The sequence below is a fragment of the Salvelinus alpinus genome, chromosome 1 (genome assembly GCF_045679555.1).
Source record: "Salvelinus alpinus chromosome 1, SLU_Salpinus.1, whole genome shotgun sequence".
NCBI lineage: Eukaryota > Metazoa > Chordata > Actinopteri > Salmoniformes > Salmonidae > Salvelinus > Salvelinus alpinus.
In genome coordinates, this window is record NC_092086.1 from 114,561,596 (window position 1) to 114,577,696 (window position 16,101).

Here is a 16,101-nt window from a genome sequence, read left to right on the forward strand (position 1 = left end):
CTACAGAACCACTGACTGACAACAGATAGACTATAGAACCACTGACTGACAACAGATAGACTACAGAACCACTGACTGACAACAGGTAGACTATAGAACCACTGACTGACAACAGATAGACTACAGAACCACTGACTGACAACAGGTAGACTATAGAACCACTGACTGACAACAGGTAGACTATAGAACCACTGACTGACAACAGATAGACTATAGAACCACTGACTGACAACAGATAGACTATAGAACCACTGACTGACAACAGGTAGACTATAGAACCACTGACTGACAACAGATAGACTATAGAACCACTGACTGACAACAGGTAGACTACAGAACCACTGACTGACAACAGGTAGACTACAGAACCACTGACTGACAACAGGTAGACTTCAGAACCACTGACTGACAACAGATAGACTACAGAACCACTGACTGACAACAGGTAGACTATAGAACCACTGACTGACAACAGATAGACTATAGAACCACTGACTGACAACAGGTAGACTACAGAACCACTGACTGACAACAGGTAGACTACAGAACCACTGACTGACAACAGGTAGACTATAGAACCACTGACTGACAACAGATAGACTACAGAACCACTGACTGACAACAGATAGACTACAGAACCACTGACTGACAACAGGTAGACTATAGAACCACTGACTGACAACAGATAGACTATAGAACCACTGACTGACAACAGGTAGACTACAGAACCACTGACTGACAACAGATAGAACCACTGACTGACAACAGGTAGACTATAGAACCACTGACTGACAACAGGACAGGGCTGACTCTATAGTACTGACTGACAAGCATGCTGATTGGTTCTCTGTCTGTGGCTCCTCAACCAATACTACCAGCCAAACCTGCTGTATCAGGTCAACCTCTGACTGCACCTGGCTAAAAGACCAGTTAGTTAGTGGATATCATTTATGTGCTGGGAGGGACTCTTTCTTAGTTCAGACATTACAATGTTATGACTAACAGATCATAGCTGTGCAGACTCAGAGCGTTGGGCCAGTAACCGAAAGGTTGCTCTATCAGATCCCGAACTGACACGGTAAAAATCTGTCGTTCATATTAGTCATTTAGCAGACTCTCTTATCTATTTCTTAAATCAGTTTTTATTGCTACAGTTTAGAGAGGTCATGGCAGAGGAAGGGTGTCATGTCACACAGCAACCAGCTCCCCCACAGACACATAGTAGTCACCTACAACCCACAGACACAGAGTAGTCACCTACAACCCACAGACACAGAGTAGTCACATATAACCCAAAGGACACAGAGTAGTCACCTACAACCCAAAGGACACAGAGTAGTCACCTACAACCCACAGACACAGAGTAGTCACCTACAACCCACAGACACAGAGTAGTCACCTATAACCTACAGACACAGAGTAGTCACCTACAACCCACAGACACAGAGTAGTCACCTACAACCCACAGACACAGAGTAGTCACCTATAACCCACAGACACAGAGTAGTCACCTACAACCCACAGACACATAGTAGTCACCTACAACCCACAGACACAGAGTAGTCACCTACAACCCACAGACACAGAGTAGTCACCTACAACCCACAGACACAGAGTAGTCACCTATAACCCACAGACACATAGTAGTCACCTACAACCCACAGACACAGAGTAGTCACCTATAACCCACAGACACATAGTAGTCACCTACAACCCACAGACACAGAGTAGTCACCTACAACCCACAGACACAGAGTAGTCACCTACAACCCACAGACACATAGTAGTCACCTACAACCCACAGACACATAGTAGTCACCTATAACCCACATACACATAGTAGTCACCTACAACCCACAGACACAGAGTAGTCACCTATAACCCACAGACACAGTGTAGTCACCTACAACCCACAGACACAGAGTAGTCACCTATAACCCACAGACACAGAGTAGTCACCTATAACCCACAGACACAGAGTAGTCACCTACAACCCACAGGCACAGAGTAGTCACCTATAACCCACAGACACATAGTAGTCACCTACAACCCACAAACACAGAGTAGTCACCTATAACCCACAGACACATAGTAGTCACCTACAACCCACAGACACATAGTAGTCACCTATAACCCACAGACACAGAGTAGTCACCTACAACCCACAGGCACAGAGTAGTCACCTATAACCCACAGACACATAGTAGTCACCTACAACCCACAGACACAGAGTAGTCACCTACAACACACAGACACATAGTAGTCACATATAACCCACAGACACATAGTAGTCACCTACAACCCACAGACACAGAGTAGTCACCTACAACCCACAGACACAGAGTAGTCACCTACAACCCACAGACACATAGTAGTCACCTACAACCCACAGACACATAGTAGTCACCTACAACCCACAGACACATAGTAGTCACCTATAACCCACAGACACATAGTAGTCACCTACAACCCACAGACACATAGTAGTCACCTATAACCCACAGACACATAGTAGTCACCTACAACCCACAGACACAGAGTAGTCACCTACAACCCACAGACACAGAGTAGTCACCTACAACCCACAAACACCAACAGTAGGGATTCTTCAATTAAGTGTTTGTTGTCATTCAATGAGAGATGACTAGTTTTCAATGCACATATTTTTCACTTGAGAAAAACGGCACCAAAACATCTTAGATGTAAAATTGTGCGACTAAGATCTCCTCGGCAAAAACATCAACTCAAGAAATCTGTCATTATTTTTTTTTAAATCTTAGATTAATTCAGACTGTATTTTTGAGGCTGTGTATGTATACTGGCTACGGCGTCTCAAGGTGGACAAACAATACTATTGCCGTCTTTTCTAATTTTTCAAGCGAATGTCTTTTATGGTATTACGCGAGCACACTCGTCGAGCCCAAAACCGAAGCATGTGGAAGCCTTGAGGAGAACTCGTTCGGTTCTGCCTAGCCGAGTCCGAAACCGAAGCATGTGGAAGCCTTGAGGAGAACTCGTTCGGTTCTGCCTAGCCGAGTCCAAAACCGAAGCATGTGGAAGCCTTGAGGAGAACTCGTTCGGTTCTGCCTAGCCGAGTCCAAAACCGAAGCATGTGGAAGCCTTGAGGGGAACTCGTTTGGTTCTGCCTCCAGGGCAAGACTCATTACAATAAACAGCAACCTGTGAAAATATAGCTCTTATTCTTTAATTATTTGTTATTCTTATCTCTTTTTTAGGGATTTTCTTAAAACTACATTGTCGGTTAAGGGGCTTGTAAGTAAGCATGTCACTGTATGGTGAAACCTGTTGTATTCGGCGCATGTGACAAATAACATTTGATTTGATTTTGGAAGGTGCTTGGTTCAAGATGATTTGTTTGCGTTCCTGTAGGCTTATTACGCTAGCTGCTTGTGGTAAACCAGCTAACATTAAACTAGATAAGTAAATAGTTTGTTGTCAAAGCTACAGCTGGTTGTGGAACTAAGCCTGTTGTTGTTGATTTTAGAGTGGATCCACACTTTTATAACAGTTGGTTCTGGACAGGTGTAACCTGATTTCAGGTGATTACCTGTTATGGTTTCCCCTGTTTCAGGTACAGGGAGACCTGGGTGACTCGATGAAATGCTATTTTGTTCCTGCTTTAGATTTTAGCAGTGTAATTACATAGATATTGAAATAGCCTGTATGTTATGACAGCAGCATATTCTGCCTCAGGGCAGAAGGTAAACACAATCCTGTTGGTGCTTGTCTATCAGTGTATATATAGTATGACCACACACAGAAAAGACAACAGTATCTAAAACAAGTTTATAAAAGAAGAGTAGTGGTCGATATTGTGTATATATTTTGTAAGAAAGGTCTCTTAAAATTCCAGCCATGCTGAGTTGGAGGATTCTTAGCTTGTAGAACTATTTTTGAACTATTTAAGTCCTCACTAACAACATATCCAGTGTGTAGATTCGTATGAACCCTGCTAGTCCCAGGATGTGGAAGTGGTGCCTGGGTGGGGCTCAGGAATGCTAACATCACAGAACCTGACTGACAGCTTTCAGGACACTTTGTGGTTTTCATATCTCTCCTCACAAATGATGTTTTCCTTTCATACATGTGACCACAACATCTTAGAGTACATGTACTGTATTGATTTTTTAACATTTTAAAACAGACAAACTATAATCTTCACAATACCTGATGTGAATGATGGATGTAAATGTGGAATTGGTGCTCGGTGTGGCTCAAAGCTGCCAACAGAACACAAACTGACTGACAGCTTTCAGGGGGCTTGATAGCTTAGAATTAATGAGTTTCAAAGCATTTACCTGTATTAAATTATGATCTGTAAATATAGGTTTGGGACATTTTCAGGCTATCGAATGTTTTTATTGATAGTAGGAAGTCAATCAACCTTTTTTCTTTACTTTATTCACGCTGCCAATATATGTTAAGTACAGTATTAACAATATATCTTAGGTACAGTATAAACAATATATCTTAAGGACAGTATAAACAATATATCTTAAGTACAATATAAACAATATATATTAAGTACAGTATAAACAATATATCTTAAGGACAGTATAAACAATATATCTTAAGTACAATATAAACAATATATCTTAAGGACAGTATAAACAATATATATTAAGTACAGTATAAACAATATATCTTAAGGAAAGTATAAACAATATATCTTAAGGAAAGTATAAACAATATATCTTAGGTACAGTATAAACAATATATCTTAAGGACAGTATAAACAATATATCTTAAGGAAAGTAGAAACAATATATCTTAAGTACAGTATAAACAATATATCTTAACTACAGTATAAACAATATATATTAAGTACAGTATAAACAATATATCTTAAGTACAGTATAAACAATATATCTTAAGGAAAGTATAAACAATATATCTTAAGGAAAGTATAAACAATATATCTTAAGTACAATATAAACAATATATCTTAACTACAGTATAAACAATATATCTTAGGTACAGTATAAACAATATATCTTAAGTACAGTATAAACAATATCCACAAGGCTGAGAATGTGCATGTCCTTGTGATTCATTTTACCAATCCCCCCTCATTCTTCTTGGTGATCACCTGATGTTTGTCATCCCAGACAAGACGAGTTGAGGCACATTAGTTGATTCAGTTCAAGCCAAGAGTGTGTCATCGTGTTCTGGGAAAGCTGGCCGTTTCCATCAGTGCTCAGAGTGATGCCAAGGTTTTTGTATGTTATTTTATTTCACCTTTATTTAACCAGGTAAGCTAGTTGAGAACAAGGTGCCAATGTCACAGTGCCGTAATGAAATGCCTCACTGCAGATCAATAGACCTTATTAGATTAAGTAAGTTTACTTTCCAAATCCCAATTGGACCTTTGTTTTTCTTTCGAAAGGGAGACATATTTGAGAGCTGTACATCAGATATTTTCCCATAGACAGCCACCCAGTGCTTTCAGTTCTGTTATGTATCCGTAACAAATATGTATTCTGTTGCCAAGACAAACATCAATGAGAGTAGAGTCAGTGAGACAGTGTTGGACACTCCTTGGTGTTGGGGTCTAGGTTTGTCAGTTATCCTTCAGTACGGTATTGTCCTCACTTATCACGTTCTATTGTCACAGCCCCACTGAAGAATAGCCTCAGTTTTGATGTACATGTATCTCAGTATCTCGACAACCATTGGGTGAGATATACCGTATCTCTCTATCTCGACAACCATTGGGTGAGATATACCGTATATCTCTATCTCGACAACCATTGGGTGAGATATACCGTATCTCTCTCAACTCAAGCATCTTACTCCTTCAATATCAGTACCAGTGTTATCAGCATCAGTATCAGTGTAATCAATATCAGTACCAGTGTAATCAGCATCAGTACCAGTGTAATCAGTATCGGTATCTGTATCAACTAATGGTGATCCATAATAAACCCCAGGAAGAGTAGCTGCTGCCTTGGCAGGAACTAATGGGGATCCATAATAAACCCCAGGAAGAGTAGCTGCTGCCTTGACAGGAACTAATGGGGATCCATAATAAACCCCAGGAAGAGTAGCTGCTGCCTTGACAGGAACTAATGGGGATCCATAATAAACCCCAGGAAGAGTAGCTGCTGCCTTGGCAGGAACTAATGGGGATCCATAATAAACCCCAGGAAGAGTAGCTGCTGCCTTGGCAGGAACTAATGGGGATCCATAATAAACCCCAGGAAGAGTAGCTGCTGCCTTGGCAGGAACTAATGGGGATCCATAATAAACCCCAGGAAGAGTAGCTGCTGCCTTGGCAGGAACTAATGGGGATCCATAATAAACCCCAGGAAGAGTAGCTGCTGCCTTGTCAGGTTACTAATGGGGATCCATAATAAACCCCAGGAAGAGTAGCTGCTGCCTTGGCAGGAACTAATGGGGATCCATAATAAACCCCAGGAAGAGTAGCTGCTGCCTTGTCAGGTTACTAAAGGGGATCCATAATAAACCCCAGGAAGAGTAGCTGCTGCCTTGGCAGGAACTAATGGGGATCCATAATAAACCCCAGGAAGAGTAGCTGCTGCCTTGTCAGGTTACTAAAGGGGATCCATAATAAACCCCAGGAAGAGTAGCTGCTGCCTTGTCAGGTTACTAAAGGGGATCCATAATAAACCCCAGGAAGAGTAGCTGCTGCCTTGTCAGGTTACTAAAGGGGATCCTTAATAAATACTAATAGATGTGATGTACATAACATGGATGCTAATAAAACATAGATATGCGTTGGGAAAATATTTAGAACAGTATTCACTCACAATGATGGAGTGAGCTGTAATTCTAAATACATCCACAATTAATATTTCTAAGCATCTAATCGGAGTTGCTTGACAGCTGGCGATCAGCTCTGCGTGAGCCCGCCGTGTGTGTGTGTGTGTGTGTGTGTGTGTGTGTGTGTGTGTGTGTGTGTGTGTGTGTGTGTGTGTGTGTGTGTGTGTGTGTGTGTGTGTGTGTGTGTGTGTGTGTGTGTGTGTGTGTGTGTGTGTGGGTGTATATCACTGCTGCATGCTGGGTAGACCTCGTTTCCAACGCCATATAAACAAAAGGTTAATGAGGCTTCGCTGCTTTTTGTTTATCCTTTCAGCAGATGCCAACAGATTTACACACACACACACACGCACGCACGCACGCACGCACGCACGTACGCACGCACACACACACACACACACACACACACACACACACACACACACACTCACACACACACACACACACACACACACACACACACACACACACACACACACACACACACACACACACACACACACACACACACACACACACACACGCACGCACACACACACACACACACACACACACACACACACACACGAACGCAGGCACACACACGGCGCGCTCACACAGAGTGGATCTGCATGAAACTCGGCCCCTAATCACTGAAAGCCTGTGTGCTGTGTTTTAGCCAAGCAGCTACGACCACATATCCACCGTGACTATTCTTCTATGTAATTACTGCAATTCATGGATGGATATTGGCTACTTCCTGACGGAAATAAATATATTTTTAGTCTCAATCCTGTTTTCCTGTTTTTGCCTAATCGTGGTTTGATATATTCATTTGATAGATATGCATCAATTTAGCCATTTTATTATTAATGATAAAGTAATCAAATCAAATGGAGAAATCATGTCTGTACCGTGGATGTTTTCATGTGTCTGTTTAATCAGTATCTGTATTAGTATAATCAGTATCTGTATTAGTATAATCAGTATCTGTATTAGTATAATCAGTATCTGTATTAGTATAATCTGTATCTGTATTAGTTTAATCAGTATCTGTATTACTATAATCAGTATCTGTATTAGTATAATCAGTATCTGTATTAGTTTAATCAGTATCTGTATTAGTATAATCAGTATCTGTATTAGTATAATCAGTATCTGTATCCTTATCAGCTTTGTGGATGTTTTCCCTGGATGTCCATGCTTTCCTGATTGTCCTGTAGTTGTGGCCGTCCATAGTGGCAGATACACATATCATTACATATTACAACTATTGAATGGACTGTGGGATCGTAGTCACATGCCTGAAAATCATTGATCTTGGTAAAGGAATTTAATATGATCTCTGTGCAGGTTGCTGTCATACGATCATTATGGGAGACTTTGTTAAAACAGCAGTAATGTTACTTTTTTCCTTTGGATAAGATGTCACATCTCTACAAAGCCACAATGTCAGGTTCTACCATTTATTTGCCACTCATCAACTGTGTAGAGATGATTAAATACTGCCCTCTGGTGGGGACAGTATGAAACAACACCCATCCGGCATTTTTATTATTTATTTAACCTTTATTTAACCAGGAAGGGCTCATTTGAGATTTAAAATCTATTTTTCAAGAGCGTCCTGGCCAAGATAGGCAGCACCAAGTCATTACAAAAATTATAGACAGACAACATGAAAAACTACTAAGTAATCTAGTAAAAAACCATTTGACTGTATTGAGAGGGTTATAATAGTGAAATAAAATTGCCTTCACGTGAACTCATTCCTATTGGCTAGTATTGTGTTCTAGAAGTGTTCTGTTATGGAGGATTGGTCATTGACTTGACAAGTGCTGTTTTACAGTCTTTATGTCTATGACAACATTGTGGCTCGGGGACACACTGTCCGCTGAGCGCAGACGTCAGATCAACGTCTATTCCACGTTCGTACAATGTAATGTCATTAAAACAACGTTGATATTCAACCGGTGTGTGCCCAGAGGGGCGTTAATGCTCTTCCTTTAAGTCTTACCTAAGTGTTGGAGTCCTTATTAAAGATAAAACATTAAACCGTCTCTTTCCCCCCCCCCCCCCCCCTTGTGTTTCAGCCTGAAAGAGGTTTGAACAAACTTGAGCTGCTGAACTGAGCTGCGTGACGGAGGGTCAGAGGTCAGAGGCTCGAAACAGAGAGGCTTGTACTGTGAGTACTGTAAACTTCGGTTGGCCTTTTTTTTATCTCTAGTTTATTTTGGTTTTATGTCTACGCCAGGGTTTCCCAAAACTCGGTCCTCGAGACTCCAAGGGGTGCACGTTCTGTGTCCCCCCCCCTAGCACTACACAGCCGATTCAAATAAACAACTAATCGTTAAACTTTGATCATTTGAATCAGCTGTGTAGAGTTAGGGGCAAAAAAAACAAAATGTCTACCTCTTTGGGTTTGGGAAACACTGCCCTAGCGGCAGCCCATCATATTGATGCACTCTAATCATTGTATGCTAGCTAATATGTTCATATGCTAACTATAGAAATTGCATTTCTAGAACCAAAATTCACATTTAAGTCAATTCTGTGACAGATGGACTGGCGGCCATATTGAGTGTATCTATGAGGGGGGGGGGGGCTTTGGCCCTTCAATTCTGTTCCTATGTAACATTGGGCCCTGTGTGTGTGTGTAGTGGTTGCTGTACAGTGTATGCCAACATACTAACCCTGTGTGTGTGTGTGTGTGTTTAGGGGTTGTTGCGTGCCCAACGTGGAGCTGCAGGTGTGTATATCAGAGAAAGCAACCCGGGCAGACAGACTGAGGTAACTGCAGCAGGCCCTGTCACTCCCTACAGGACATACTGAGAGAGAGAGAGACGCTCTGAGGTACCGACTTGCAGGACTTCTCCTACAGGGGTCACCCACCACAACATGCAGGGGACGAGTGAACACGAACACCAAGACAATAACATGGTAATTAAACCCTTAACCTTTGCCCTCTTTCTCTCCATCTCGCTGTTCATCCATCTAACAGGATCTATTCTCCAAAAATAAACTTTCAAATGCTTAGTCGTTTGTCAATTGCATGAACGTATACATTTATTTTATAAAATCATTATTTGGACCATTTCTTTATCCAATAAGATATAATAAAGCTGAGATTTGCACAAAGGGAACGTTAGCTACGTGTAGAATATAACTGGTGTATCTGAACAGAACTGTTGTCAGCTTCATCCCTGATATGTATAGCGAGCTGTATGGAACGTCTGTCTGCACATCTGTTCCTGGAACAGTGTCCTATCATAGATGTATACTCAGCCAGATGTATGGAAACATCTGGAATCTGTCTCTTTTCACGACCTGTCCCTTTTTCCTGAGGAAATTATGATAATTCACAGAATCAGTCTGTCTCGTGTCTGTCTCGTGTTTCGTACGGTTGGATATGAACTCCGTAGAGAAACAACAGTCTATTCTGAACATCAGAATTATCGTATATATTTCTGTCAAAACCCTGTGTTAACTAGAAGTCATATGCTTGGGAGAAAACAAAAGAGTGAGAGGTTCATTTATAATATGTTTCACCGTCAGATTGTTCTGAAGTACAGCGTAGCAGAACAGAGCAGAACAGAACAGAACAGAACAGAACAGAGCAGAACAGAGCAGAACAGAGCAGAACAGAACAGAACAGAACAGAGCAGAACAGAGCAGAACAGAACAGAACAGAACAGAGCAGAACAGAGCAGAACAGAACAGAACAGAGCAGAACAGAACAGAACAGAACAGAGCAGAACAGAACAGAACAGAGCAGAACAGAGCAGAACAGAGCAGAACAGAACAGAACAGAGCAGAGCAGAACAGAACAGAGCAGAACAGAACAGAACAGAAAAGAACAGAGCAGAACAGAGCAGAACAGAACAGAACAGAGCAGAACAGAACAGAACAGAGCAGAACAGAGCAAAACAGAGCAGAACAGAACAGAACAGAGTAGAACAGAACAGAACAGAACAGAACAGAACAGAGCAGAACAGAACAGAGCAGAATAGAGCAGAACAGAACAGAGCAGAACAGAACAGAACAGAGCAGAACAGAGCAGAACAGAGCAGAACAGAGCAGAGCAGAACAGAGCAGAACAGAGCAGAACAGAGCAGAACAGAGCAGAGCAGAACAGAACAGAACAGAGCAGAACAGAACAGAACAGAGCAGAGGAGAGAAGAACAGAGCAGAACAGAGCAGAACAGAGCAGAACAGAACAGAACAGAACAGAACAGAGCAGAGCAGAACAGAGCAGAGCAGAACAGAACAGAACAGAACAGAACAAAACAGAACAGAGCAGAACAGAACAGAACAGAGCAGAACAGAGCAGAGCAGAGCAGAGCAGAGCAGAGCAGAGCAGAACAGAACAGAACAGAACAAAGCAGAGCAGAAAAGAACAGAGAAGAATAGAGCAGAACAGAGCAGAACAGAACAGAACAGAGCAGAACAGAACAGAACAGAACAGAGCAGAACAGAACAGAGCAGAACAGAACAGAGCAGAACAGAACAGAGCAGAGCAGAACAGAACAGAGCAGAGCAGAACAGAGCAGAGCAGAACAGAGCAGAACAGAACAGAGCAGAGCAGAGCAGAGCAGAACAGAGTAGAACAGAACAGAGCAGAACAGAGTAGAACAGAACAGAACAGAGTAGAACAGAACAGAGCAGAACAGAGCAGAGCAGAGCAGAACAGAGCAGAACAGAGCAGAGCAGAACAGAGCAGAACAGAGTAGAACAGAACAGAGCACAACAGAACAGAGCAGAACAGAGTAGAACAGAACAGAACAGAGTAGAACAGAACAGAGCAGAACAGAACAGAGCACAACAGAACAGAACAGAGCAGAACAGAACAGAGCAGAACAGAACAGAACAGAGCACAACAGAACAGAGCAGAACAGAGTAGAACAGAACATAACAGAGTAGAACAGAACAGAACAGAACAGAGCAGAGCAGAACAGAGCAGAACAGAACAGAACAGAGCAGAGCAGAACAGAACAGAGCAGAACAGAACAGAGCACAACAGAACAGAGCAGAACAGAGTAGAACAGAACAGAACAGAGTAGAACAGAACAGAGCAGAACAGAACAGAGCAGACAGAACAGAGCAGAACAGAACAGAACAGAGCAGAACAGAACAGAACAGAGCAGAGCAGAACAGAACAGAGCACAACAGAACAGAGCAGAACAGAGCAGAGCAGAACAGAACAGAACAGAGCAGAGCAGAACAGAGCACAACAGAACAGAACAGAACAGAGCACAACAGAACAGAACAGAACAGAGTAGAACAGAACAGAGCAGAACAGAACAGAGCAGACAGAACAGAGCACAACAGAACAGAGCAGAACAGAACAGAACAGAACAGAACAGTCACTGGTGGCAGAGAAACAATGTTATTTACAAGGAGAAGAACAACACACCATATTGCCAAGCAGATTGCCAGGGGCTGAATGCTCCTTACTGTGTCACCCTAAAATATGTGCATGTCAAACAGCCAGGCCACTATTTACCACTAATAGGTTCATTCATTATATATTCACATTAATGAAGGATTTGACAACTTTTAGCTTGTTTGACATATAAACACACACACACACACACACACACACACACACACACACACACACACACACACACACACACACACACACACACACACACACACACACACACACACACACACACACACACACACATTTAACTGTGTATAGTGAGTAATTTTTCTGATGATATTGAAAGGCATTGGCCTCCCCATGACAAACCATCTGTAAACAATATCAATTAAAACAGGCTTTTGCCTGATGTTGTTATGTTTAGAGGCCAATATTCCCTAACCAGGGATGAATCTGTGGATCACGGAGAGGAGTCCATATTAGTGGGAACATTATATTAGCGACGGCATTAGCGGCACCATCTTTAACACACATACGGAACGTTCACAGACAGGGTTTACAGTAGAACAGGATTGTATGAGATCTGGGTCAGGCCGTGTTCCCTAACTCTGCACCATATGGCTACGTGCTGGGGGGGGGGGTCTCTGTCTACTCTATGGGGACAGCCCTCAGTCGGAGGGGGGGGGGGGGGGGGGGATTGCCTGTCTACTCTATGGGGACAGCCCTCAGTCGGAACATAAGGGTCTCTATGGGGACAGCCCTCAGTCTGAACACAGGGGTCTGTCTCTATGGGGACAGCCCTCAGTCTGAACATGAGGGTCTGTCTACTCTATGGGGACAGCCCTCAGTCTGAACATGAGGGTCTGTCTCTATGGGGACAGCCCTCAGTCTGAACACAGGGGTCTGTCTCTATGGGGACAGCCCTCAGTCTGAACATAAGGGGTCTGTCTCCTCTATGGGGACAGGCCTCAGTCTGAACATGAGGGTCTGTCTCTATGGGGACAGCCCTCAGTCTGAACACAGGGGTCTGTCTCTATGGGGACAGCCCTCAGTCTGAACACAGGGGTCTGTCTCTATGGGGACAGCCCTCAGTCTGAACATAAGGGGTCTGTCTCCTCTATGGGGACAGGCCTCAGTCTGAACATGAGGGTCTGTCTCTATGGGGACAGCCCTCAGTCTGAACACAGGGGTCTGTCTACTCTATGGGGACAGCCCTCAGTCTGAACACAGGGGTCTGTCTCTATGGGGACAGCCCTCAGTCTGAACATAAGGGGTCTGTCTCCTCTATGGGGACAGGCCTCAGTCTGAACATAAGGGTCTGTCTACTCTATGGGGACAGCCCTCAGTCTGAACATAAGGGTCTCTATGGGGACAGCCCTCAGTCTGAACACAGGGGTCTGTCTTCTCTATGGAGACAGCCCTCAGTCTGAACATAAGGGTCTCTATGGGGACAGCCCTCAGTCTGAACATAAGGGGTCTGTCTCCTCTATGGGGACAGCCCTCAGTCTGAACACAGGGGTCTGTCTCTATGGGGACAGCCCTCAGTCTGAACATAAGGGTCTCTATGGGGACAGCCCTCAGTCTGAACACAGGGGTCTGTCTCTATGGGGACAGCCCTCAGTCTGAACATGAGGGTCTGTCTACTCTATGGGGACAGCCCTCAGTCTGAACATAAGGGTCTGTCTTCTCTATGGGGACAGCCCTCAGTCTGAACATAAGGGTCTCTATGGGGACAGGCCTCAGTCTGAACATGAGGGTCTCTATGGGGACAGCCCTCAGTCTGAACACAGGGGTCTGTCTCTATGGGGACAGCCCTCAGTCTGAACACAGGGGTCTGTCTCTATGGGGACAGCCCTCAGTCTGAACACAGGGGTCTGTCTCTATGGGGACAGCCCTCAGTCTGAACATGAGGGTCTGTCTACTCTATGGGGACAGCCCTCAGTCTGAACACAGGGGTCTGTCTCTATGGGGACAGCCCTCAGTCTGAACATGAGGGTCTGTCTACTCTATGGGGACAGCCCTCAGTCTGAACATAAGGGTCTGTCTCCTCTATAAAAATGAAGTCTGGTTTGTTGTAGTGTTGTAAGGTAAGTCTACTGTACTTTAAAATTCATATGAGAGGGTTAATCGTAAATTATTTATAGGCTAACATTGAAGACATGCTGTTTGAAACGTACTGTTTATGGGGTGGCAGGTAGCCTAGTGGTTAGAGCGTTGGACTAGTAACCCAAAGGTTGGTGGTTCAAATCCCCGAGCTGACAGTTAACCCACTGTTCCCTGGCAGGCCGTCATTGTAAATAAGAATATGTTCTTAACGGACTTGCCTAGTTAAATAAATAAAATATAAAAACTCTGTCCTTATGTCTCGAACCTAACTGTAATGTAACGAATTTGAATGCTGTGAATTGTCATAAGAGTGTAATACAGATTGGTTGTATTATTCAATGTTGTAAAATGTGTGTTTGAAAAGAAAAGTACCTATTAAAAGTGGGTAATAACTGTGTGGGTAACTGGGATCTCGGGAACACTCTTCACATTTCCCCCCAAAATTACATGATAAGACCTGGGAAATTACAACATTTTCCCCAATGTGGCACTAGCCTGAGGTTTCCCCTTACGTACAGATCTAGGATCAGCTTCCCCTTCCCAGATCCTAAACTTAACCATTAGTAAGGGGAAATGCAAAACTGACCCAAGATCAGCGTCTAGGGGCAACATCTAGTGGGAAAGAGGGTTGAGCTTGGCATGTAACGATGGTGTCGGTCTGAAACCTTTACTCTGGATTAGACTCTTGTTGTTTTCATTATAGCTGTTACATACTTCTTCCTTTAAAGGTCAGTAGCAGAAAGGGCTCTTGTTTTCATTTCACCTCCAGTCTAGTGTATTTACTTCACGCTAAGTTGCTAGTCCAGTGTATTTACTTCACACTAAGTCGCTAGTCTAATGTATTTACTTCACGCTAAGTTGCTAGTCCAGTGTATTTACTTCACGCTAAGTTGCTAGTCCAGTGTATTTACTTCACGCTAAGTTGCTAGTCCAGTGTATTTACTTCACACTAAGTCGCTAGTCTAGTTTATTTACTTCACACTAAGTCGCTAGTCTAGTTTATTTACTTCACACTAAGTCGCTAGTCTAGTGTATTTACATCACACTAAGTCGCTAGTCTAGTTTATTTACTTCACACTAAGTCGCTAGTCTAGTGTATTTACATCACACTAAGTCGCTAGTCTAGTGTATTTACTTCACACTAAGTCGCTAGTCTAGTGTATTTACTTCACACTAAGTCGCTAGTCTAGTTTAGTTACTTCACACTAAGTCGCTAGTCTAGTGTATTTACATCACACTAAGTTGCTAGTCCAGTGTATTTACTTCACACTAAGTTGCTAGTCTAATGTATTTACTTCACACTAAGTCACTAGTCTAGTGTATTTACTTCACACTAAGTTGCTAGTCTAATGTATTTACTTCACACTAAGTCGCTAGTCTAGTGTATTTACTTCACACTAAGTCACTAGTCTAGTGTATTTACTTCACACTAAGTCGCTAGTCTAGTGTATTTACGTCACACTAAGTCGCTAGTCTAGTTTATTTACTTCACACTAAGTCGCTAGTCTAGTGTATTTACATCACACTAAGTTGCTAGTCTAATGTATTTACTTCACACTAAGTCGCTAGTCTAGTGTATTTACTTCACACTAAGTCGCTAGTCTAATGTATTTACTTCACACTAAGTCGCTAGTCTAGTGTATTTACTTCACACTAAGTCGCTAGTCTAGTGTATTTACTTCACACTAAGTCGCCAAGAATTCAAAGCACACGCATAATTGACACTGGCAGACTGCACACATGACCAGAATGCAGTTAATGAACCCTACAGGAAACCCCCTACAGCCTATAAAAGAACGTGTGCCTCTTTGAGCTGACATTGTGACTCTTCA

General features: G+C 42.9%; 1 protein-coding gene across 3 annotated transcripts in view; it reads left to right on the forward strand.

Annotated features, from left to right (window-relative positions):
* Window positions 1-16,101, forward strand: part of LOC139539247 (myosin heavy chain, embryonic smooth muscle isoform-like) — a 75,421-nt gene that overhangs the window by 28,716 nt on the left and 30,604 nt on the right. For all 3 annotated transcript variants that reach the window (XM_071342116.1, XM_071342126.1, XM_071342123.1), the window contains exons 2-3: window positions 8,871-8,962; window positions 9,496-9,717. In XM_071342116.1, coding sequence (XP_071198217.1) covers window positions 9,676-9,717 — 42 coding nt within the window. In that variant the 5' untranslated portion in view covers window positions 8,871-8,962; window positions 9,496-9,675. The remainder of the gene's footprint in view (window positions 1-8,870; window positions 8,963-9,495; window positions 9,718-16,101) is intronic.